Raw genomic sequence first — 26,678 nt, 5'->3', positions numbered from 1 at the left:
ATTATAAATCATTACATGGTGCTATGTCAAAGGAGTAGGTCTCGAATTTCAAAGGTAGTCCCACATACTTTGCAGGAAAATACTGAATGTTGAAGCACCTTGAGCGTTACTGGGTGACAAATATGAGCGCTATATAGGAAGCCACTATTACATGTATTATTAAATATGACTAGAAAGAGTAAAAAAACAACTCACCTTGTAGAGTATGATAAAAATCACACCATGAAGAGTCTTGCAGTGAAGGAGTTGATGAAGGTTTTCAAAGGGAGTTGTTGGGAGCTTGAGCGGCTTGAACGGAGGCCAGAGACCACTGCTACCAGAATGCCGTCCTGTCTGCTTCATACTGTTCAAATAATCAAATGTATTATTAGTATCAAGTCAGTACAGGAGCTAAAGGGAGTTGTTGGGAGCTTGAGCGGCTTGAATGGAGACCAGAGACCACTGCTACCAGAATGATGTCATGTTTGCTTCATACTGTTCAAATGATCAAATGTATTATTAGTATCAAGTCAGTACAGGAGCTGAAGGGAGTCGTTGGGAGCTGGAGCGGCTTGAATGGAGACCAGAGACCACTGCTACCAGACTGAAGTCAATACTTCATACTGTTCAAATAATCAATGTATTATTAGTATCAAGTCGGTACAGGAGCTAAAGGGAGTCGTTGGGAGCTTGAGCGGCTTGAATGGAGGCCATAGACCACTGCTCCCAGAAGGCTGTCCTGTTGCTTCAATACTGTTCAAATAAATTCAATTCAATTCAGTGTATTGGTCCTACCAAGGAAAACATCCCTTGCAATATATGCAATACACAATAAAAATTACAGACAAACATAAATAAGATCAGTCAAACAAGAACATCAAAAATAAACCACAAGGGAAACAATTAAACAACGTCTTAGAAGAAAGTTAATAATCATGTAACTAACGTCTGGGCTGATCATCAAGAGATTGTAATATCAACCATTCGGCACAGGAACTTAATTAATGCATTGCACCTACATCTACATGTTGGTACAGCAAACTACAACACATTCATCTGTATTGGCTTTGCTCCATTATCTTCAAGTAAGGGTATCTTTCCTTTCATTATTCTCTTGCAATTTCGATGACCTATTTAGCCCAAATTTTCACAGATTTTTTATTTTATGCATTTGATTCCTCGAACCACCAGAAAATCAGGAGACAGAGCATTTTCAGTTTGATGTGGAATTCCCTTCCAAACTCAACCAAAAGTTCTAGCTCTGTTACCATGTTCAAAAGGTCTCTAAAAACATTCTTTTTCAATCAGTAAATCTCGCCTTGCTTGGCCTGCGGTTTTAGTCAAAGAGAGACCGGCTTTGCGCGGGACTTTCTTGGCTAAATGCTGCTAGCTTTGCCTAGTCGTGGTTTTCCTCTTGGTTTTTTATTGCATTCCCTTTTTTTGTTTTTTCCTGTCATTCTCCGAGCGCTTTGTAACCTTAGGAAAAGGCGCTATATAAATGGTATTATCTTCAAGTACGCGCTAATCCTCCAATCAGATTGGCAGAATGGAGTGGTGATCAAAACCTATATTGCACGGCTAATATCACTACCATGCGTCTTGTGTGTTCTATGTCACGCGCCAAGTTTGCTTGAAGATAAATACGTTATCACACGCGCGCTCGTGGAAATATGGAAAATATAGCGCGTCCGCATCCCATATCCAACTCGGCCTTCGGCCTCGTTGGATATGGGACGCAGAAGCGCTATATTTTTCCGTATTCCACTCGCGCTTGTGTGACAACTTATATTATTATTATTATTGTTATTATTATTATTATTATTATTGATGGGACACACCAAAAGTGAGTACTGGTCTTTGACAACTGCCAATCGTGTCCAGTGCCTTTAAAATAAAATGACTTACTGAGAACTATAACGATCCATTGCAGTTTGGAAATCTTTCTTCTGCATGACCCTCAGCATGACATGAATCGGGTCAAACTCAGTTTCCCAAATGTGAGGTTTGGGCGAGTAGCGACCCTGTTGGAGACCTCCACTCCCTGTCTCTGACATCGGATCGTGATAATCAGCAACCTTTGTCCACAAAAAAAATAATGACAGTAAATAAATAAAATTCACAAATTGAAAGAATATTTGTTTTGCGGTAATACCATGTGTGTATCTACTTGCTAAGTAGATTATATTCTTTTGAGAACTGTCTTGCTTTATATTCTATTATCCCACAGTCTCCTGACGATGACTAGAGCAAGCTAGTCGAAACGTTGAGACCAACCCAAGAACTGACTCCGCGGTAGTACAGTTAATTACGATCTTATAAGCTATAAGTAGTAGTCCCAGCCTATTTCTATACCATCCGCCCAGGTAATAGTTAATAAGCAGGACAGTTCTTTTCAGAACTGAGAAGTATCTCGAACACCCGAACTATCTACTCCGCAGTAGTAGAATAAAGAAAGACAGTTTCTAAGAACAAACTCTACCTGGCAAGTAGATACACACATGGTGTTACCGCAAACCAAATATATATCCCACAATAGTTTTTTTGGAATTTGGAAGACTTCTCAGTTCTGAAAAGAACTGTCCTGCTTTTTAACGTCTACCTGGGCGAGAGGTAAAAAATCGGGCCAGGACAACTATTTTTGCTTTAGTGGATCGAGGGGACTTCTCGTTTTTAACTTCACAACCGAGGAGTGAGTTCTTAATTTGTCTCAATGTTTTGACTAGCTTGCTCTAGTCATAATTTCTGGTTGAAAAAGTTATAAAGTAGTGTATCAATTTTAAAGTAATGCAACAGATGGAAAGTTACTAGTTAATATTTACTTGATTTATGAACCTTTTGTGTTATCATTATAAGTTAAAAAAATAGAAACCTGACTATAGTTGGGTCAATTCAAACTATAGTTGGGCCAACCAAAAACATAGTTGGGCCAATCCAAACTATAGATGGGCCAATCCAAACTACAGTTGGGGCAATTCAAACTACAGTTGGGCCAATTCAAACTACAGTTGGGCCAATTCAAAATATAGTTGGGCCAACTCAAACTAGGTGGGCCAATCCAAACTATAGTTTGGCCATATCAAACTATAGTTGGGCCAGATCAAACTATAGTTGGGCCAGATCAAACTATAGTTGGGCCAGATCAAACTATAGTTGGGATATACAATGATTGCCTTACCTCAGCTAAGATAGACTCAAAGTGCTCATTGGAATTGAATAGTCCAGTCTTCTCTGGGATGTAAACCTTGCAGTTAAGAATGATAAAATCAAAAAAGAAGTCTTCTTTTTAGAAATTGCTGCTTCAGTTTATGAAGGCTATACCAACGCAATGGAGTATGTGTGTAGCCAATGGTATGAAGCATGGCAGTGATGGTGGTTTGATACTGGATGTTGAACATTGTTGTGCAGCAAATACCAATGTTGCCTTTCCGAAATTAGACATTCATATAGGTTTGTACAGTGAATGTCTATCCTGTACATCCATATTGGACGTTGGACATTCATGTAGGTTTGTACAGTGAATGTCTATCCTGTACATCCATATTGGACGTTGGACATTCATGTAGGTTTGTACAGGGAATGTCTATCCTGTACATCCATATTGGACAATGGACATTCATGTAGGTTTGTACAGTGAATGTCTATCCTGTACATCCATATTGGACGTTGGACATTCATGTAGGTTTGTACAGTGAATGTCTATCCTGTATCCATATTGGACGTTGAACATTCATGTAGGTTTGTACAGGGAATGTTTACATTGATATTGCACATCGGACATTGAAATAGGTCTGTACAGTGAATATCTAGTTTGTACATCGTATCGTTAAACTTCATGTGACCTAATATAACTGTAAGGATATTTGATCTGCAAGCTGGCTGTGTGGTCTGTCCTGTATACATAACAAAGCAACCATTTCTTGACGTAAAAGCTCCTCTTCTGATGCCCCTATAAACACAGAGAAAGAACAAATAAAAACAACTAGTAAAATGTAAATCTTTAAGAGGACGTCACGTGACAGGTGATGACATCCTTCTTTTAGGGCCACCAATGCCTTTCATCACTGAAAGTTTCATTGCATTTGCTTATCAGGAACTTTTTAAAAAGCGCTTGGAACCCATGTGCATTGTTTGAATGACATTCTTTTCGGAATAAAACAAGAAATCAAATCAAATCAAATTATTATTACATAACTGAGCTCTCCCTGAACCCATATGAATGCACTGTATTTTTTACCGCGTGAGGGCACGTAACATTCGTACGTGCATTTCAGCTACACTACTGATAGGGTTCGAGGTGGGTAAAAAGACTTCTTTGGTACTTCGCGCGCCATGTAATAGTCAACTGTACATAGCAAATGACTATCACACAGCTGCCGGGCTTCTAGTAAAACTAAAACAAAATGTGACGCTCTAAACCAACAAAAAAGCAGATTTATGGAAGGGGTGTTATCATATGTTGTATCACTTCCGGGAGGTAAACGCAATTTGTCTTGCACAGTTTTAATCAGCAATCTGTGAGTCACTTTTGTTGAAGGTCTTGAAGTCTGTGATGGATATGATGTCTGTGGTGGTAATGTGTTCATGACTATACTCCAAGAAGTGATACAAATATGTTTGTGAGCGCCCTCATGCCGTCAGTAATACGTCTGAATTCACTAATTAGCTTACCCATGTGAGTTCTTGTGCTGAGTAGCGTTGCCAACAGGTAGAAGGCCCCCTCTAACATTGCAGGTTCATTCCCGGGGTAGAGTTGGCTGTTAAAATGTGACTGATTGAACGTTAACGTCTCAAGAACCTTGAAACTTTACAGACAGGGAATAAATCATTTCAATTAATACATTTCTCGGACAGTTTATGCAGTTGATTGGTAAAGAGACACTGGACACTATTGGTAATTGTCAAAGACAAGTTTTCTCACTTGGTGTATCTCAACATATGCATAAAATACCAAATCTGTGAAAATTTTGACTCAACTGTTCATCGAAGATGTAAGAGAATAGTGAAAGAAAAAACACCCTTGTTGCACAAATGTGTGTAATTACCAATAGTGTCCAGTGCCTTAAAACATTTTTTAAAAATAACCGCACAAATTCTATTAATGTTTAGTCTTTTTTTATTTTTATTTTTTGCGAAAACAATTATCTAGTTCTGAATGTAAACAAAACTAAAGAAATTGTATTTGATTTCCGCAAAACTGCAAACACTATTGAACCTGTTACAATCAAGTAAGAATCTGTTGAGATTGTCAAAGAGTTGAAGTATTTGGGTACATTTATTGATAGCAAACTAAACTGGAATGCAAATACTACCCATGTGTATAAAAGATCTAATCAACGGCTTTACTTTTTAAGGAAATTTAAATCGTTTAACGTTAACACAAATATTCTTAAGCTTTTTTATCAAAGTACAATTCAATCTATTTTAAGCTTTTGTTGTGTCTGTTGGTTTAATTCCCTCTCCCAATTTAACTCTGAGAAGCTCCAACGTATTACTAAACGAGCTAGCAGGATTATTGGAGCTGACGTTAAAGGCATGCGGGAGATTGTGAATGATTGTATCATTTCCCAAATCAATAAGATCATTTGCGACCCCAACCACCCTCTGCACCCTCACATTATCCAAAACCACTCAGGCAGGATCCGGCAACTACGCTTAAAGACCAACAGGTTTAAGGATTCTTTTCTCCCCAGTGCAATTCAGCTTTTTAACAGTAGATGGTCGAGATAATTTGGTTCACTCTCATTTGTTGTACTTTTTACAAGCTCGCCACATATTGTTATCTCTATATTTGTTTATTTATCCGTAATTTGTAATTCTATTCTTGTTGTCTATTTTTGCTATGCCTTTCTTGTATGTATTGTATAGTCTCCTTTACACAGGGAAGACAAATTTCATGTTTTTTTATCATGACAATAAAATCTTTTTAATCTTTAATCTTTAATCTTTAATTAATGGGAATAGCATTGGTAATGACATTGGTTGGTGGCTGGCTGCTGTTCATGGACATGGCCTTTAATCCAAACCTATGATTGTATTTTGATTTGTGAGGGGGGAGGGGTAGAGAGGATGGGTAGAGTGATGGGGGTCTTAGTTACTCACCATGAGAACACCTTGGTAACAAGGAAGTCTGGATCAAGATACACCGCACCGACCTAACACAATACAAAATACAGTGCATACATCATAAAAGGGAAGGTACACGTTTAGTAATTACTCAGAACAAATATTAACTTAAAAACCTGACTTGGTAACGAGCACTGGAGAGCTGTTGATAGTATAAAACATTGTGGGAAACGACTCCCTCTGACGTAATGTAATTTTTGAGAAAGAGGTAATTTCTCACTAAAATAATAAAAGACTTCTAGCTAGAAGTCTTTTATTATTATCTGAAAGCACACAAATTCGTCCAACAAGGGTGTTTTTTCTTTCATCATTTTCTCGCAACTTCGATGACCGATTGAGCCCACATTTTCACAGGCTTGTTATTTTATGCATATGATGGGATACACCAAGTGAGAAGACTGGTCTTTGACAATTACCAAACGTGTACCTTCCCTTTAATAACATGTTACCATTCCTGCAGCCGATTTCACTAAACGAAAACCTCCAGTTAGAATGATTTAGGATGGGTTCAATGAGTCCTAACGTCTATGGATACAGAACTTAACTCATCCTAAAGTCCTAAGATTAAACCTAAGTTCGGGAAGAGTTTTGTAAAATCGCCGGCAGGCTTCAAACACAAAACCGTATAGCATTCATCTACTTAAAGGAACATTACAGAATTGGTTTTTGCTAACAAAACAGTTGCTGGCAGTGTAAGCACTTTATGTAATCCACCATATACATAAACTGACAAACCTGTAGACATTTGAGATCGATTGGCCATCTGGGTCACGAGAGAATAGTGAAAAACAGATTACAAATTTTGCATTGCATCGATGCCAAAATAAAAATGAATAAAACGCTCACTGATCGATAAACTCCAAATGCGAAGTTAGATTATTTATTTCTCATCAAATATGACAATTCAGACAGAAATATTTCAAGGGATGTTTTCTACTATCGTCATCATCAGACCATGTAAGTTTTATGTAAACCTGTGATCTTCACGATTTTTGTTTCTTATCAATTCTGTAATGTTCCTTTAAATGGTGGATTCTGATTAAAGTTTACATAGCTCACTGATATTTAAGAATGACAAGGCAAACATAGATTAGTAAAAGGACAAATGTGACCCGCTCTGTGAAAATGTCTCAGATGTAGGCAATTTCAGGAAATGAGTTATATGCATGCATCGCTGGAAAGAACACACCAGCAGCAGAAATTTGGTATGTGTCTAAGCTTTGGGGTGTATCGCGTTGCCGAGTCACTCCCGTTTGAAATTAGCCACTACACCATTTTTTTTTTATTACGAATTACAAGTAAAATGATGTTTTAAACTAACATTGTATGCAAAAGGATACAAATTAGACATAAGTACATGTATGATCACAAAATTGTTGTATTCATAGCTTTATTGCCTAAAAGTAAGTGTTCTTAAGGTTAACCATACAACTAAAGATCTTAAAAAGAATATAATTTTTTTTTTTTTTTCTTCACATTTTCCATATTATATGCCCATAACTTAATATTGCATTGGGCGACATGTGATTCATTTTCACAGAGTGGGTCACAAATTTTAAAGCTTATTCTTCTGAAATGTCTTTTCCATAACAATGTACAGTAGTGGACCTACCTGGAGCAAGAAGAGGTCTAGATCGATCATTGAGGCACAGAAATGACACTGCATGTACGTCATAGCTTGTCGTTTGATCTGCAATCCGTTACGCACCCACATCTCACAGAACACTTCACTCACCATGGCCTGAAGTAGATCACATAGTCAACACATAAAATTCAATTTAATTCAATTTAATAATAAACATCACCTTAAAAACCATGAACATTGTTTTCCAGTGTGCATCTGACAATAAAAATGCAAATGGAGATAAATTTGTAAAATAGAAAGGAAGAACTGTAAAAAAGAAAATTAGGACAAAATACAAAGTGACAGAGACATTTACAATCATCCTTAAAACATACTTGGGTGATGACCAACAAATTAAAAACCACAAAAGTAAAGGAACAATAAAAAAATTTGCTTAGCATGAAATTTCTGCCTCAAAAAAACAGGATTACCCACCAAATTTCCACATGATTTTCAAGATGAGCGAACAACAGCTGAATATCAGTAACAAGCAATGCAACAAATGGAAATTTGGTTGGTAATCCTGTTTTTATCAAGGAAGAAATTTCATGCTAAGCAAATTTGTGTGCTTAGCAGCTCTATGAAATTGGGCCCAGGCTGATCAATAGTGACCTAGGGGTTGATAGGGTTTGTCAAAACTGGGGGGTATTCTGGCCCCAAATTTAGAAGCTTATCGGAAGGATAATGAACTGAAGCGCTGTATTCGGAATATTTTTTACTTGGTGTGTATATTGGTTTACAAGTCCTAATGTGCATTCTGGAGTATTATTCATGGTTTTATCTTTATAATATTTGTAATTCTTTAATTTTATTTTTTATTTACAGTCAAACCGAGGTCTAGGCACAATATTCAGTAATGCCTAATGTTAACATGAACATTGATGACACATGACAAAATTTAGCTTACTTAATTTAACTTAGTAAAAGATCATTCAACTCTTGTTAACTAACATCAAACTTGCCCCTACTTACTTTAAATATCACCCATTAATAATATCTACAAACCTGAATCTGAAGAGGGAAAACTATCAGACGTTTCAGGAAATCTTCCGCTGGAGTAACTTGGACACCTTGTTTTGTAAGAGCCTAATAACAAGAAATGTAAACACTACAAAGTTTAAAGAAGATTGATAGCTGATTAAGTTCAAAGTTCAAAGTTCAAACGGTTTTCATGTATGACAAGTTTGGATAAATAAAACTCGACTACATACAGGAAATATGGCCAAAGCCGTGTTCCCATCTGACTTTTCTTCCGCTCCCATGCAGAAAGTTACTGTGACTGGTTGTACAGCGTGGTTGCGGTAGGTTAACAGCGCAGAGCTGTTCCCATTGGACTTTTCAGCGGCCCTGTTAAGTAATCATGGCTGCACGGAAGTCTTGTGCGACCTCCTTCGGTCTGTTAGTTTTAAATCACGGTCGCGGTAAGTTGACAGGGAAGTCAGTTTACCATGCGTCCTCATTGGATTTACTTTGTCATTCTACAAAAAAGTTGCAGTACTTTAACAAAAGAAATTCCAATGGGAACACGGCTTAAGACGGTAAAACAATGGTAAAGTAATGTTGGAGTCCTTACCTGGCTAAGCAAAAGAGCATAGTACCGAAGGAGTGGTATATGAAAGGACACTCGGAATGGGTCAAAAGACTCCTGGATATTGGCCTCTTGCAGCCAGTCCATAGTAGTTTCCACACACGCATTGAGAAGTGCCTGAGTGTAGTGTGCTGTAGTCTACACAAATATCAAATAGGAGAGAGAACAAGAAAACACTTAAAGACACTGTACACTATTGGTAATTGTCAAAGACCAGTCTTCTCACTTGGTGTGTCTCAACATATGCGTAAATAACAAACCTGTGAAAATTTGAGCTCGATTGGTCGTCGGAGTTGCAAGATAACTATGAAAGAAAAAAACACCCCTGTCACACGAAGTTGTGTGCTTTCTGATGCTTGATTTCGAGACCTCAAATTCTAAACTTGAGGTCTCAAAATCAAATTCGTGGTCAATTACTTCTTTCTCGAAAACCACGTCACTTCAGAGGGAGCCGTTTCTCACAATGTTTAATACTATCAACCTCTCCCCATTACTCGTTACCATGTGAGGTTTTATGCTAATAATTATTTTGTGTAATTACCAATAGTGTCCACTACCTTAAGCCATTTTGAGATATAGTGGAAATAATTTTATAATTGCACTGTTTGGTTTGGGTGAATCAGTCGGTATTCACCCAAAACAAATTGTGCACACCTCAAAAAGGCTAATAGCTGTTAGTCAGTTCGGTCTAACACATTTCAACACACGCATCATATTTGGTTCTTGGGTAAAAAGTAGGAATATTTTATCAAGTACAAAGACTGTTGTTATACCACAGTAAAACAAATTGTGAAGTTTTATTCCTCGAGAGCCAATCACGTGATATGATACAAAGAACGCATGTAATACTCAGTGATCCTCAAGGCGCTTCAACATTCATTTTATTTTTTTCAGCAAGGTGTGTGGAGCTACATGTAAGTAGGGACTTTTCGTTTTCGACGACGGATGGTTCTGCGACGATAAAGATGACATTTGGCGTCATCTGCGCATGCGTCGGCTTTGAGGACGGTCGTCCCTTAATTTCTACAACAGTACTTGGGATGAATCTTCGTTGTGCTGAAAACGACAACGTTTAGCTGAACAACCGTCGCAGAACCATCCGTCGTCGAAAACGAAAAGTCCCTAGTATGAGACTAACAACACCATAAAATGGTTTACAAGTTTCTGTGGTGCAATATGCAGCCAATCAAACCAGGAACACCGGGGTGAACCCCTTCTCTTTCTAATAAGTGCACTGGGTTCTTTTCATGCGTTACACAACAGACATGACCAACAGCTTTATGTCCGATCCAAGGATGAAGCATCATGGTTAAATGTCTTGCTTAAGGACACAAATGTCACGACAGGGACTCGAACCCACACTCTACTGATCAGAAAACCCAGAGCTCGAGTCGGGTGCTCTTAACCGCTAGGCCATGACTTACTTCATCTTTGCAGTGTGTATACAGCTGCCACATGGGGGCAGCACACGCCTCGATCTCAGCTGAGAAGGCTGTGGAGTAAGCGTTGGGTTCAAATTCAACATGATTGTGCAGCTCTCGTTCATTCAAATTCATACCTGCAGAAATAAATAACAAGCCAAATAAAATACATTGTTATTAAAGGATTTGGGTACTTTTTCAAAATGTCCATAGATTAACATTAAACTTACAGGGTTTGAAGATAATGATAGTGGAAAGCTTCCCTTCAAATATTACTTACTGAGGTGCTGTAGTTTTTGAGAAATGAGTAAAACAATGTCATCAAAATACATTTGTAAATGATTAAAATAATTTTCGTCTAATGAGACGAAAATTATTTTCATGACATTGTTTTACTCATTTCCCAAAAACTACAGCACCTCAGCACGTAATATTTCCAGGGAAGCTTTCTACTATCAGTATCTTCAAACTGTGTAAGTTCAGTGTAAATCTGTGGACATTGTGTTTTTTGTCCTACAAAAAGTACATACACCCTTTAATTACTGTATGGAATCTGAGGCATTGCATGGTGAGGTATCAATATATATTTGGTTTGCAGTAACACCATGTGTGTATCTACTTGCTAGTTAAATTATGTTGTTATGAGAATCTAAGATTCATATCTTCGCCAAAAACTTGATCTACAAAAGGTACCAGAACTCCTTAACTCTCATCCTAAACAAAGCACTTATGGTAAAGTATCTTGCTCAAGGACACAAGTATCCTTACTAGCCTGACCGAGTACCTGGCTTGAATACAACTTCAACCTTTGCATGATGGAAACTTTGGTGAGGTTGCAGTTGCACCAAAAAAAATCTCTCTGAATCTGGTGGTTCACACAAAATTTTCAATCAGTATAAATTGGGCTGAGATCTCAGAGAAGAACTTGACTTAAATCTGTCCTAAAAGCCTTTATAAGTTGACCAAAGAGTAAAGACACGTTACTACTTACACATGAACATTGACAACACATTGGTCCACATTTTTAACAGAGCAGGGTCGGTGAAAAACTTGTGGACTACAGAGCGATGCGAGAGGATGTTTGTGAGATCGCTGATAACTGGCCAGTAGCAGTGGTTCTTCATGACTGGATGCTCACAGTTAGCAACTTGGCAATTCCTTGGACCATCCCGAGCAACTGTCAATACACAATGGGTGTAATTATTAGAATATATTAACAAGACATCAAACTCTACAGGAGTGGTACATTGGACATACTTTAAAGGGTAGATTGACAGTTTGTAACAAAAACTTACTTGGTTAGGAGAGTAAAGCAGCTTTCGATAGTATTACAGCATTTTGAGAATCATTTCATTTTCAACGTTCTACTCTAGTAAACTTTTCTTTGATCAACCACAAATTGTTCCGCTCTCTTTGATCAACCACAAATGGTTGTCTTAAGACAGGTGGTATGACACTCATTAGAACGCATTCTTACAAATTCAGTAATCCATTTGACATTAAACTACTTGATTGTTCAACTCATTCTCAGTTAAGCAGCTATAACCATGTATGTAGGTTGTGAGGCAGTAAGCCGCTCCGCCATACCACATGTTCATAAATCGTTCTCCATTTTTTTCTTCATTAATTGATGTCACATTTATGTTTCTCATGAGGGAGATTTAGAAAAGAAAATTATTTTCTGACAGAAGTATGAAGGAAGAAAATTCAGAAACCCTACCTCCGATAGGGTTATCCATCAGAGTGCGTTTGAGTAGGCATTGTAACGATGCAATCAGAATGTGAATCAGCTGTAGGTCATTTGTCATCTGAATGGCCAGGTCCTCGTTACTGAAGAGCTGAACACTGATGTGAACCACCCGGCTGGAAAGCCTGTCTGGGTGGCTAGAGATGGCCAGGGACATGGCGATACGACCGTAGAACTTCACAAAAGATTTGGTAAAGAGTTCCTATTGTGAGATAAAAAGAAAATCTGAGATGTATTTGTTTATTTTTTAACTCCGTCCAAACCTTTTCTCCCTACTCATTGTTTACCCCTTGTTTTTTCTGCAAGTTTTCTGACTCTCTCCGTCTCTACTCATATATTTCTATTCATGAAATCATGTGGTGAATGCATCTCCACAGTACACAGTCAACCTTCCTACAGACTCAATATCATCCAGTGTGGTTATAAAGGGTTTTGATACCTTTTGTAAATCACGTTTTTGGCCACGTCATGAATCCCTACTCACTAAGAATGAAGATGTATAACTAGCTCCATAAAGTCATCAAGTTTTTGAGGGGGAAAAACAAGTGAAAATCACAGAGCAATGTTTTCAGGAGAGTTGCGTAAGTCCTTTGTACATGCTAAAATAATTGTTTGTAAAGTTGCTTTACTCATTTTTTTTTCCCATTTTTTTTTCTACTATCATTACCTTTTATCTGTGTAAGTTAAAGCCATTGGACCCTTTCGGTTAAGAAAAAAAAAATAAAAGTTCACAGATGTACACATAACTTACAGGGTTTACAGAAGGCAATGGTGAAAGACTTCTCTTGAAATATTATTCCATGAAATGCTTTACTTTTTGAGAAAACAGTAAAACAATATCAATTCTCGTTAACGAGAATTACAAATTTATTTTAAACACATCTCATGACACGCCAAAACGCGCGGCAACAAGGGTGGGTTTTTCCGTTGTTTTCTCCTGACTCCGATGACTGATTGAGCCTAAGTTTTCACAGGTTTGTTATTTGATGTAGAAGTTGTGGTACACAAAGTGACGGCCTTGGACAACACTGTTTACCGAAAGGGTCCAATAGCTTTAAATGTACATCTGTGGATGGTTGTGATTTGTTTCGTACAAAAAAAAACCAAACCCTTTATAGACTGATTAATAGAGAGGGGTTCTGATACCTTGTAAGTGTTGTCCGGCAGCATCTTCAGTAACAGAGTCACAATCTTCTCTGGAAACTCAAAGATGACGGCCCAGAAGAGCAGCTCCTCAACAAAACTTGATGGTAGCAGAGGGTATGCAACGGCAGGGTTACCTAGTTCAGATCAAGACAACAATTTTTTCTTTTATTCTTAAAATATTTCTTAGACTTTTTCTGTGAAATTTTATTAAGGTACTTTTTTTACTCTTATGCATCCTCGAACAGGCTGGTCCTGGAGGGAGCACAATATGAATTCAATAAATTAATTAACAAACAACCAAATTCAAAAAATTCTAGTCTACCTTGTGATTATTTTGAGATGCTTTCAACAAGCCTTAATATAGTTTAATTTTTTAATTATTTCAATTTTGTTTAAACAATCTAAAACAATAGTAAGCAGGGTTACCTAAATGTAGTTCAGATGAAGACAACAAATAATCAAATTCAAAAGATTAGTAGTCTACCTTGTGATTACAGTGATTACATTTTTAAGTAGGATTTGAAACATTGCATGGTCATGATGGTGGAAGTATAACTAAGAGAAGTTTGCGGTAACACCATGTGAATATCTCTTTTTGAGTGTGTTTGTTCTGAAAAGAGACGTTAGCATTCATTGCCTCCATAATGTACCATGAATTCTAACAACAAATACTACATAGAAACAGTATCCTCTTGTTCACTGTCTTTGCCTCGTTCAATGATGTGGTCCAGATTATATTAAAGCCATTGGACACTTTCGGTACAGAAAAAAAAATTCAAAGTTCACAGATTTACAAATAACTTACAGGGTTTACAGAAGGTAATCGTGTTAGACTTCTCTTGAAATATTGTTCCATGAAATTCTTTACTTTTTGAGAAAACATTAAAACATTATCAATTCTCGATATATCGAGAATTACGGATTTATTTTACACACATGTCATGACACGGCGAAACGTGCGGAAACAAGGGTGGGTTTTCCCGTTATTTTTCTCCCGACTCCGATGACCGATTGAGCCTAAATTTTCACAGGTTTGTTATTTTATATAGAAGTTGTGATACAGGGAGTGTGGGCTTTGGGCAATACAGTTTACCGAAAGTGTCCAATGGCTTTAAAGGATATTTACATCCTTCCACTGCCTTGTATTTACCTCTTAAGATCTTGGGTGTGTCTGGAAAGGCAAGTCTTCTCTGAGCATTTTGTAAGATATCTTGTGTTTGCTTGATGTGTGGTTGCACATTGCTGTAGCATCCTGCAGAACCTGTTGAGTTGATGAACACATTAAATAAACCAGTCAGGTTGGGGTAGTGGTGTCTTGCCTCGCTTTCCACCTCTGGGGACCCTAGTTCGAATCCTACCAGGGGCACTATGTGGATTGGTTTTTTCTTTAGTACCTACCTGACTGCTTGGGTTTTTCCTGGAATAATTCTGGGGAATAAATTATCATCTGGTCCCTGCCCATTTTGGGTTTTCTCTTCCTTTGTTATAGCGCAGTAAGCACCTTTGTTGGATTTGTGCCATTTATACCATTTATGAGACTTCGTTATTATTATTATAAAATATCCAGCTCAGTAATTACCACTAAATTATATCAATTCATCACCAGGCCTGAAATTTCATCTTTGAAAGGCAAGGCCGCTTTCATTTTCAGAGGACACTTCCATTGGTGGACTTGGATTTATCGCCCACAACTAAAATTTGTCTAGCTATATCCCTGAATGTGGGTGTTGGTGTACGTACCATCTGTGTGATTCTGATAGAGTACTGCATCCGTCAAAGCTCTTGTCATTACAGTTCTCATAGCTCCGCCCATATTGCATAATTCATGAAGTAGGCTTAAGAGTGGCTCTCCCTCTTTCAAGTCAAAGCGCATTATTGGGAGGTCAGAACCTGCCGAAACAATGGGATTCAAAACAGCAAGAATTGAGAAAACACTTAGTGAATATCTATTATAGATATTTACCACATGACGTAAACCGGCCATCTTTACGGGCAATTTGGAACACACAGCCCTGCGTTTTTTGTGAGAACGGCGTGCAGCACGCGCACATTAACAAAACTTGTAGCGTGATGGTCAGCAAACAGCATGGCTGCATTAATAAACTGGGTGTTCGGCGCACCTGCAAGCAAAAATGCAATTTGCCCGTAAAGATGGCGTCTATTGCAACTTATCAATTAGGGTTAGGGTACTTTTTGTAGGACACAAAACACAAACCTCCACAGATTTACATTAAACTTACATAGTTAAAGATAATGATGGTAGAAAGCTTCCCTTAAAATATTACTTGCTGAGGTGCTGTATTTTTTGAGAAATTAGTAAAATAATTTCACAAAAATAACTTTTGTGCGCAAAGGATTTACGCGACTCTCCTGAAAACATTGCTCTGTGATTTTCTGACTTCGGCTTTGTTTGATGATGGAAATGTGTGCTACATGTGTAAATGTATACTGCTCCAAAATGTATGACCGAGCCCTCTTTAATATCAATCAGCATTCATTAGTGTTATTGGATCAAATAAAGTATGGAGAAAGCATGATCAAAGTCGCTATCACAATGACGAGGTGAAAATGTACAAATTATCTAAATCACACAACAAGTTAAGAATAGCTGTTTCATTAAATGTTGTAGAAACATTTTGAAGTTCTCATTTCAAATCGGAAAATTGCTAAAATAATCTTCCATACAAGCTTACTGTATAAATTTGTAACACAATAAGTGAACTACACATGTATCAATTACAAATGTTGAGCAACTTTGTACTTTTTCATTTTTTCTTTCTTTCCCTTCTTTTGCCCTTGGAGGGAATAAAAATTCGAATTCTTAGCGGGTATTCAAGTGATTTATTGTCTTTGATAATCAATACCTACATTTGGAGAAGAGGTCTCGTAGATACAGAACAAATCTAAACACCAGCCTTGGGACGACAACATCTGCCATAGGTAGCAAGTCACTTGGCACTGTGTGATTCTTGGGTTTATCTGGACCATGCAAATTACAGAAGCTGTAATGTGAGAGAAAACACAAGATTCATAAAAAAATATTCCAGGCAGAAACAATGTGGTAAAATATGCAAAAGAAAAATATGGTATACTTTGAGGTTGAACAAAGACAGATTGACTAGAGCAGGATTTGCACCAATGACCTCCGGATAAATGTCTTGGCACTCTTTAAACTTACCTTAGAGCCCTTTATTGCTGGCCGTCTCCCAATTTTGTCAATGTCTTTGTTTGGGGGTGCCTGTCAAAAACCTTACAACCCTTAAAGACACTGGGGTCAATTTCACATAGAGTAAGGTCTAGTCCTAACTTAGGACTAGTCCTAGGAGATATACAAATTGCATGGATTGTCCTAAGTTAGGACAAGTAACTGGTCCTAACTCGGGATAAGACTAGTCCTAACTCTTTGTGAAATCCACTCGTGGACACTACTGGTAATTGTCAAAGATCAGTCTTCTCACTTTGTGTGTCTCGACATATGCATAAAATAACAAACCTGTGAAAATTTGAGCTCAATCAGGCGTCGAAGTTGTGAAATTGTCAACCTGACGTCTCAAAATCAAATTTGTGGAAAATTAATTCTTTCTCCAAATTTACGATACTTCAGAGGGAGCTGTATACCATCAACAGCTCCCCATTACTCGTTACCAAGTAAGGATTTATGCTAATTATTATGAATAATTACCAATAGTGTCCACTGCCTTTAACCATAAAGACTATGCTAGAGAGTGTATCCTTCATTCTTAGACTATCAAAATTTCCACCTTATTCAAAATTGTTCAAAATTGTCTTACCCTGCTGTCCTCATCACGCTGGGATCTCCACAATCACAAGCTCCACCCGCCTGGCTGCGGAACATGTTGAAATCGTGGTCTTCATGATTCCCTCCATGGAAGCAGTCTGCACAGATTGACATGCATGGTGATATGCCACAAGTTCGACACCTAAAAATGCAAACAAATAAATAACCTTGGGATGGTTTCTAAACTCAGGCATATCCAGTAGGACCAACTTTTAAAAAAAAAGGGGGGGAGGCACCTATATGCAGAGGTTTGACCCTAACACTCCCCCAGGATGGCTGCCTCCCCCCCCCCCCCCCAAACATTTTAAACATGCCCAATTTTATTATTTTGGTACATAAATTAACACACACAAACATGAAATAACAACAAAATACTCACCATGGGTGATACATATGAAAAAATCTCTGCATCTTCATCTGGCCACAACTTTCTAATGGATTAATTTGAATTTTAATTGTTTTAAATTAATGGATGTATGACTAACGGATTTGAGGCCTTTTTTAAAGATTCCTCTTTGGTTAGGATATTGGTAAAACTCACTCACGCCCAAACTAAAGGGAGTGTAGCAAGCAATGTTTGTCACGATTACAATACAAGACCACCAATTCATCTTAAATTAAAAAGGCCTTTCTCCTGATTTTGACACTTCCCTACTCAATCTATTCATATTCAGCTACATCTAATCTTGTATTCAGCTGCCTGTCAAAGCCTGATCAGCATCTAGACAAAGGTGCAGCTGCCGACGGTGGACAGTTTGTGTACTCTCAGGTGCCAAAATATATATTATGAATACAAAAATAGAAATTATGTGCAAGTTCAGAGCGAAAGTGCATGTGCCTTTCTCTGACATGTCTGACATGTCTGCTGATGATGCATGCATGTATGTCACTCACTCAGTGTCAACCCTTCTGTTCTGCTGAACAGACAAGGGTGGGAGGATTATAAATAATTTGACACAAATGAAGGGAGATAAAGTGAACACCTGACACCCCTTAACTTAAATTAAGAACTGCGGCCATAGCAATTTGTGTAATAACCTCCCTTGGATCGCCCCTCCCTCACCTGTAAGCAACAAAGTTTGACGTCCACACCAGCCCGCAAGTCGTCGCGTTATCGTACGCCCTCACTGTCTTCGCAAATTCATCGAAAGAATTCCCTCCCGCAATCAACGCTCGACACCAGTCTAGATTATCGCTTTTCTCCAGTGACGTCTGAGGACTCAGAACAACGTCAAGTAGCTCCTGTAACTGTTGGTTTCCAGTATTTCGAGTGATTTCAGCCTTCAGTTGTGCGGCAACTTTGCGTTTCTCACCCCTCATGAGAGTCGCCATGTTTACCTCTCTAAAGTTGATTGACCCCGTCGAGTTATTTGGTTGACCCCGTGATGGTCGAGGTCAAATACACCCAGCGATTTTTAATCGCCCGTTTCTTCCTCCATGCCGTAACTTTTTCAAGTGGTATTCCCGGGCAGCATGTGCATCACTTCCCGACAGATTTTTGAGGATATTATTACCGAAACCTATCGTGAAATGTTTTGTTTCTAAATTATTCATCTCTGAATCTGGACTGCCTCTCACGGCAGCTAGGTTTCGCAGCGCACGGCGCGGTGCGCACGGCTGATACGCACACACTTTATAGCCCTGCTCTCAAGGTCATGAGGTGGTTGCTACAGTTTTCACTCCAACAAAGAGTAGACTTGTGGACTTGTGTGGTCTAGTCTGCGGTGAGATAGTTGAGTTGTGGCGGGGATCTCGCAAGAATACCTACGCGGGAATCGCGGGGAGATTCGGAAGTGTCGGAACGCTATCACCGCGACAAACATCATTAAAACGGCTTGTCCACAAGTCTAAATAATAATAAAAAATAGCGGCGTAAACCCACACGCATGCGTGTGCGTAATTTGGCTATCCACGCACGACTGACAACTGTGCGATATCATCTGCAACATGATGCACATACTGCGCATCCATACATATCCATACACTAAGCGAGCGCATACGTGCACACAAGGGGAGTTGGTGCCGCAAATATACAAACAAGAGCCAGACAAATAAATAAATGAACATAAAACTCAATTGGCTTTGAGAGCTGCCGTACGCATAGGTATGCATAGGTTTTATTATGCTATGACGAAAAAGACACGTCACACACCACCACCGTGACCGTGAGCTTCGAGTCCCCGGGGATTGGGGCCGGATGGGCTGATTTAGGTTGCACGTACGTTGTGAGGGCGGCAGCACCACAGCAGCGTCCACAGTGTGCAGTGGTATGATGCATGCAGGGAGCTCGGGGAGGCACCACCAGCAACAGGTAGTGGTCAGGTAGTTGATTGATTGAGTTTCGAGGGGCAGAGTCTAAGAGTTGATCGTTGTTGAAGCTGCAGGGCTTTTTGTAGAGTTATGATGCACTGTTAACTGTGAACCCATTTACAACTTACTGCAGATAACGACGACGTTGCTTTAAATACTTGTGTTTAAACTGTGTAAGTATTCAATGCATTGTTACCTGGCTATTCATCAAGTGTACTACCGTAGTGTTTGTTGACAATATGGAATATTGCTACTGCATTATTATTACACTTTACTCCAATGTTATTAGACCATATGGGCCATGGGCGGACATTCTCCATTACTTGATTGAAAATGAAGTTGATTACAATTACATTATGAAAAACAAACTTTCCTTAAATAGGCGTAGGCTTATTAACCTAAATTGCTAAACCTACCACCACTGTTCACTCATTTTTACAAAAAGAATTATCTCATTCAATGATTGCTTGCCCCATTTTGAGGATACAAATAAAATACTATTTGGAGCTATTTTATTTCAATGAAAAAGTGGTGCACTGGCAGGATACAGACAATTTTGCGGGGAGGGTATGGGGGAGGTGTTGCATTCTACTGGACTGGGTACAGTAAACAAAAATGCCTTTACCCCTGTGTAGCCGGCATCGGCCCCAACATGCCAGTGCCACAAGGTCGGATCGTGGTACTCCTAGAACTATTATGAGGTTTGTTCCGCCATACGATAGCAGAACAAACCTCAGTCATAGTTCTAGTGAGTAGGATCGTGGTAGGATTAACTTTTCTGGCCGAAGGCTCAGTCGTGGATGGGTTCAGCAAATATTTGTGATCTAGTTCAGATTCTGAGCTACAACCTATATTCAAGAACTGTGGTCTTGTGGAGATTTCATTGAAAATCAAGACGCTTATAAGATATAAGACCTATGATGGTTGTCATTTAATTTTACAGAAAATATCAAAAAAAATCATGAATGCTTTAACATTTAGAAAGGTGGAATCGAAAACCAAGTGTGAATATTTTGTTTTCTGTTTCAGGATAAAGCACGATGTCGATTGCATTTTCAGCCACCGTTCTTCTCGCCTCATTCTTAATGACACAAGCTCTTCGGATAACTCTACGCCGTCTCCTACCTAAATCAATCTATCAGTATGTCGCAGAATGCCTTTGTGTCTTCCAACTCACAAGCTGCGTTTTGGAGAATGGCATCTTACTCGGGAGTTACGGGACCTGGGTTTATGCAGCCGGCCTCTTCTGCCTTGGTCTGGGATACAGCCTCACGTTCGATGCTTACGGAAATCCAGCGGCCATGCTGGAACAAATCCTGAAGAAAAAAATCAGTATTTGGAACGGCATTTTGAAAATGATCGCCGAGGTTTTAGGAGGGCTTCTGGCCTACCGCTACATCCTCTTCATATGGAGCACCTTTGCCACGACGTCAGTGCATAGAAACCGAGCTGAGATGATGAAGGATTCGTGTCAGTCTGCTCTACAAGTGAACTTGTTGATTGGAATGTGCGCAGAGGGCCTAGCAATGTTTGTCTCCCGTAGTGTCGCTGGTATGGGTGTAGGAGGCCCAAAATATTACAAGATGGTCAACTCCTTCACTTCTGTGGTAGTTGTGATATCAGGTAAGGTACTTGTGATCAGCCCTTGTCCTTTGGTTTTTACCACTTTCCTATATGAATTTTTTCTTTGCCTTCCTATTTTGTCAAAACTGATTCTCGATTGCCTCCATGCTCCTTGTGCATTTGCCTTGATGCCCTTGAAAATGCTCCAGTAGAAATTTACATCTTCCTTGAGTCATAGGGTGCCCTTTACCACGGATAAAATACCTAATTGGTGCCCTTTAAAAAACTAAGCATATACGCCTTACACAGGCCTGTGTTACACGATAGTTAGAAAAATAGAATTAGAAAGCCCCCAAAACGACAAACCTAACGTCAACACAGAACAAAATATGTAAGTTTTGCCGGTTCCGGGTTTCTCATTTTCAGTTGGTTTTAAAATTTTGGTGAACTCAACAGTAGTCAGGTTTAAAGTATCATCATAACAGTGAGATAATGCTAGATAGTGGCAGACATAAGTAGGACATTTTAAAAGACACACAGTTCCTGAGTGTTGAGTCTTGTCGTCAGTTGCTGCACAGCCCTAGTGTATCAGCCTTTTATTCATTTATTATCAGATTGAACCTTCAGACCTCTGCTCAATTTCTTATCTCTTCATATTTGATTACAATATTTGTTTTCTGAAATTACAAGTGTCGTAAACGACTGATAATGTGACAACAAACGGTAACATTATACATAGTGTTATCTCAAGTGCCAATTAACCAGAACCAGGTCGAAATAAGTTGGCACACTGCCAAGCTATGAAAAAAGGGCTACAACACCCCCACAGAAAAAGAAATTCATGAAAACAAGGCTTGGAAAATATAACAATTTGCACAATGTATTTCGGCAATTTCTTTAGTTTTTACTATTTTCCTGTGAGTTCATTTGCCAGTGATGGATGCAAAGTGGGCCGCTCTATTGAGTTTCTTGCTCCATGTGCCAATTTCCTAGAGCTGCTTTTAAAGGCAGTGGACACTATTGGTAGTTACTCAAAATAATTATTTGCATAAAACCTTACTTGGTAATGAGTAACGGGGAGAGGATGATAGTATAAAACATTGTGAGAAACGGCTCCCTCTGAAGTGACGTAGTTTTCGAGAAAGAGGTAATTTTTCACGAATTTGATTTCAAGACCTCAGATTTAGAACTTGATGTCATGAAATCAAGCATCTGAAAGCACAGAACTTTGTGTGACAAGGATGTTTTTTTCTTCATTATTATCTCGCAACCTTGACAACCAATTGAGCTGAAATTTTCACAGGTTTGTTATTTTATGCATGTGTTGAGATACACCAAGTGAGAAGACTGGTCTTTAACAATTACCAATAGTGTCACAGTGTCCATTGTCCAAGGTCTTTAAAGCAGAGAAGTTTGCTTATAAATATTCTGCTTTAGCAAAAACCATCAGGATACCAGTCACATATTGTACATTTGACATGGTATTTTAGCTGGAAACCCTATTCTGGTAAATGTATCTGGGCAGAGGTTGTTCCTGCGATTGATTTAGCTGACATGTATAGTAGTGGATATTTGTTGCACAGGCTGTATACTCCCCAGGGAGCTGAGATGGTTTAAGGAATGAATTTAGGCCCAGTGACAGGGGTAATAATGTTGGAATTGGAAGTGCTTTGAGACACCCTTCGGGCGAAAGCGCTATTATAAAAACTGATTATTGTTAACTGATGATTATTATTCAGGTCTGGACTGGACTGGTATGATGTTTAACCCCGCCCTAGCTACAGCTCTGACCTACAACTGCAAAGGTCACCATCTCTATGAGCACGTCGTGGTCTACTGGCTGGGACCCTTCATTGGCACCATCATGAGTATTGTAGTCTTCCATTACATCATGGACGAACATGTGGACGGAGAGAAAACATCTACAGCTAAATTCAGAAACGGTAGTAGTCAGCGAAGAGAGAAAGATGGAACTAACGGGGTAACGAACGGCAAGGATAAGGCAAACTGAAGTTGAGTTAACAATCAGAAACAAGCCATTTTATGAAATAGGGCCCAATTTCAAAGAGCTGCTTATTATAAGCAGAAAATATTGCATAACATTTTTCTACTAAGCACAACTAAGCAGACTCGCTCGGCCCCACATTCGCTGGGCCCCACATTCGCTGGGATGGGCTAATCGCTGAAACAGATTCTTGTTCGGGAAGTACGTCATGTATGCAGTGCATAGAAATATGGCGCAGTGTGAGTGTGATGCATGATGAAACCAATGACAGTGCATGATACGTTTGCCCATACCAGCGCCTTTGGTTAAAGCAAGGCGCTGGGGGCGAGCGAACTAAGCAGAATACCAGTTACATTTTTGTAATACACAATATGTGTACAATGGTATTTATTTGTACCTTAATCTTGTAAGCATAATTTAGTTGTGCTTGCCAACTTTTTATGCTTTAAAAGCAGCTCCATGAAATTGAGCCCTGTAATGAAACTCTGAATGTCAATTATTTTGTTTAACGATCACGGTGCCTTATAAATTGATAAATTTTCTGAACCTTATTCTTATAAGCATAATTTAGTTGTGCTTGCCAATTTTTTTTGCTTTAAAAGCAGCTCTATGAAATTGACTGAGCCCTGTAATGAAACTCTGAATGTCAATTATTTTGTTTTACGATCACGGTGCCTTATAAATTGATTAATTTTCTTTAACAAATAAAATACTGAATGCTAGATTCCCTTGTGTGTTATTTGGTTGGTACCTTTGAAAGTAGACAGCACACTTCATCAAACTCCTACCATTGGGCAAAGGAGGGGAACCTGATCAAAACTCTTGTCCCCCCCCCCCACCGGTTGGTCCTGCGTGTTGTGTAATGCACTTATCAAAAAGAGAAGGGGTTCGCCCTGGTTAGACTGACAGCATATTTCGCCACAGCACCTTGTAAACCATTACATGGTGCTATGTTAAAAGGAGTAGATCTCATAATTCAAACGTAGTCCCACTTACCGTGCAGGAAAATACTGTATGTTAAAGCGCCTTGAGTGTCACTGCGTGATGGATATGCGCGATTTACATGTATAAGGTTGTTATTTTTTGTGTGAACCACCTGTGCCTGATGTATTGTTGATTTGAGACTATGGTTGCATTACAAATCACATGGTGTCTTATTTTAAGATTACACTTCATTATGCCTACAATGACCTTAATATAACGCATTTCAGATTTATTATATTTGAATATCTTTAAAGGAACACGTTGCCTTGGATCGGACGAGTTGGTCAAAACAAAAGCGTTTGTAACCGTTTTTTATAAAATGCATATGGTTGGAAAGATGTTTTAAAAGTAGAATACAATGATCCACACAAGTTTGCCTCGAAATTGCGTGGTTTTTCTTCTACTGTGCGAACTAACATGGTCGGCCATTTATGGGAGTCAAAATTTTGACCCCCATAAATGGCCGACGTGTTAGTCGACGAGGTAAAAGGAAAACCACGCAATTTCGAGGCATGTTTGTGTGGATCATTGTATTCTACTTTTACAACATCTTTCTACCCATATGCATTTTATAAAAAACGGTTACAAACGCTTTTCAAAGACCAACTCGACCGATCCAAGGCAACGTGTTCCTTTAATGTCAATCTAAACAAAGTTATTAATTTGTACAAGTTTTGCACAGATAAAATATTTTATTTTATTGGTGTGTGGTCAGATGTTTTTCTTTAATAGTTCGTTTAATTCCGGTATGTTTTTTTGTCGGTATAGCACTTGGTGCAAAACATTTGAAATATTGTGCATAGAAGTTTACATAAATCTTTGGGATGATTCAACACAGAATGTGCCTATTGCTTTAAGCAAATTGAGTGCAACAAATTTGTGTTTTGAAAAAGGAATTAGTATTTGTATTTTTCTTGAGTGATTTAAATATATCTCATATCATGCTCTTTCTTTGATGCCTTACATTTCAGCCTTGTGGGAACAGCCTTAGAACTAGCTGCAAAGTGCATGGGAAAATAAGAACGCATTATTACATATAAATCTCAATTCATAAATACCTCAGACAGTTTCACTATTCCTATTGGTGGAGAGCGCGTCACTTGGGGTTGTTTAAACAGTTGATAATGACCAGCTGGAATTGTTTATAACCGGTTGCTTACGGATATGATTAGATCCATACTATATACGCGCTTGAATGCATATCCGAAAACTGTCTCAGTCATAAAAATGCAACACACGTACAGAGCTCAAGGACGTCGAAAAATGGATAGGTTTTACAGTTTCATACTTTATTTCGCCTTTTTAACCAAAAAGCCATTTTTGAATGGGAATACAAGAGTAGTGACTCGTTCTTAAACTGTGGTTTAAAACCTTGCAGGGTCGTGGCTGTGGGATAAATGCCCGAGCCGGGAAGGCGATGGCCTTTATCCCACGGCCATGACCCTGCTGGCAGTTGAAGAACTCGTCGCTACCCTTTTATTCCCTTATTCACAGAAAGAATTAATATAGTGTGATTGTACAGATGAACATGATAGTCACTCATCAGGTATTTGATAAATCCATTTTATATGCATTGTCACTTCCATCCTTATGGTGTGTGATTATTTTTCTGACCTCAGGTTTTATAATAAACTACTCATAAATTAATCTTTTGGTAAATTTTAAAGATAAATTCTTCTATATTTAGATATTTCTTTGAAAAGAGTAACTTTGTAAATTAAAAACTATAGATGCATGTTTCTCTCATTGCCTTGATTGTTCTCAACATTCCAAATTTTAGAGTAGTATGTCAATCCCCCCCAAACTTTTTTTTTTTAAGTGCATGCAGAAAGTATTTGTTATTAAAACCAAGCTATACTTTGATTTTGATAACCATACATGTATGCAAGAATTTGTCTTAACCAATTAATCATGGAGGTTGGTATAATAAGAAGCTCTTTAGTTTAATTTTTGTTTGTTCCCTAACATTTTATGTTTGTAAACAAAGACAAATTAACAAGGTCAGGATTTAACCCTGCGACCTCCGGGTTTCACGCCAATGCTCTAGCAGCTGAGCTTTAAAATAGCTTGAGTGTTGGCAGAGTCCCTATTTTGTCAATATCTCTGTTCTGGGTGTCAGTGTTAACACTACACATTGTTAAAATTCAATAGATATTGTTGTGGACAAATTTACATATTTTTGTAGAAATAAACTCAACTGCTGCCAAAAAGACATGTGTTCCAGCTGAATTACAACTATACTAAAGTGCCTGTTAGCTTAGAATAAAAACAGATATGTCAAGGCTGAGTTTACATAATGATAGTATTTTATTCTTTGCCAAATTTATGCGAGTATAAAAAGAGTTCTACCATCCTAACCATTTTATGGTGGTTTCCTTCCAGGATTGTA

The 26,678-nt window shown here is 38.5% G+C and overlaps 2 protein-coding genes across 5 annotated transcripts in view; one reads left to right on the top strand and one right to left on the bottom strand.

Annotated features, from left to right (window-relative positions):
• LOC139948624 (E3 ubiquitin-protein ligase ubr3-like) overlaps positions 1-18,766 on the bottom strand; it is a 40,853-nt gene extending 22,087 nt beyond the window's left edge. For 2 of the 3 annotated variants that reach the window (XM_071946817.1, XM_071946818.1), the window contains exons 1-18: positions 18,491-18,766; positions 17,420-17,569; positions 16,497-16,630; positions 15,369-15,518; positions 14,779-14,889; positions 13,629-13,762; positions 12,456-12,684; positions 11,727-11,912; positions 10,739-10,872; positions 9,300-9,452; positions 8,732-8,812; positions 7,715-7,843; positions 6,079-6,131; positions 4,648-4,781; positions 3,840-3,925; positions 3,155-3,214; positions 1,885-2,054; positions 196-343 (exon numbers count right to left, since the gene is read on the bottom strand). In XM_071946817.1, the coding sequence (XP_071802918.1) occupies positions 196-343; positions 1,885-2,054; positions 3,155-3,214; positions 3,840-3,925; positions 4,648-4,781; positions 6,079-6,131; positions 7,715-7,843; positions 8,732-8,812; positions 9,300-9,452; positions 10,739-10,872; positions 11,727-11,912; positions 12,456-12,684; positions 13,629-13,762; positions 14,779-14,889; positions 15,369-15,518; positions 16,497-16,630; positions 17,420-17,569; positions 18,491-18,759 (2,511 nt within the window). In that variant the 5' untranslated portion in view covers positions 18,760-18,766. Of the gene's footprint in view, positions 1-195; positions 344-1,884; positions 2,055-3,154; positions 3,215-3,839; positions 3,926-4,647; positions 4,782-6,078; positions 6,132-7,714; positions 7,844-8,731; positions 8,813-9,299; positions 9,453-10,738; positions 10,873-11,726; positions 11,913-12,455; positions 12,685-13,628; positions 13,763-14,778; positions 14,890-15,368; positions 15,519-16,492; positions 16,631-17,419; positions 17,570-18,490 lie in introns of those variants that run through there. The other variant, XM_071946820.1, reaches the window with a different exon arrangement.
• A 653-nt stretch (positions 18,767-19,419) lies between these two features.
• Positions 19,420-24,400, top strand: LOC139948710 (aquaporin-11-like). 2 transcript variants are annotated; one of them, XM_071946976.1, is made up of 3 exons: positions 19,420-19,738; positions 20,767-21,360; positions 23,040-24,400. In XM_071946976.1, exons 2-3 carry the CDS (start codon positions 20,778-20,780, stop codon positions 23,309-23,311), a joined length of 855 nt encoding a protein of 284 aa, XP_071803077.1. In that variant the 5' UTR covers positions 19,420-19,738; positions 20,767-20,777; the 3' UTR covers positions 23,312-24,400. The 2 variants fall into 2 exon arrangements, with proteins under 2 accessions (XP_071803077.1, XP_071803076.1); XM_071946975.1 differs by having other exon boundaries at positions 19,421-19,910.
• The last annotated feature ends 2,278 nt before the right edge of the window (positions 24,401-26,678 follow it).

The sequence above is a fragment of the Asterias amurensis genome, chromosome 16 (assembly GCF_032118995.1).
Source record: "Asterias amurensis chromosome 16, ASM3211899v1".
In the NCBI taxonomy this organism is placed as follows: domain Eukaryota; kingdom Metazoa; phylum Echinodermata; class Asteroidea; order Forcipulatida; family Asteriidae; genus Asterias; species Asterias amurensis.
This window is presented reverse-complemented; position numbering and strand designations above follow the sequence as displayed.

What these genes read in the sequence shown, in the direction of transcription:
- LOC139948710 (XM_071946976.1), top strand. Translation starts at nt 20,778, where the DNA reads ATGTCGATTGCATTTTCAGCCACCGTTCTTCTCGCCTCATTCTTAATG. An exon ending in TGTGGTAGTTGTGATATCAG is followed by an intron (nt 21,361 to 23,039) that starts GTAAGGTACTTG and finishes ATTATTATTCAG; the next exon opens with GTCTGGACTGGACTGGTATG.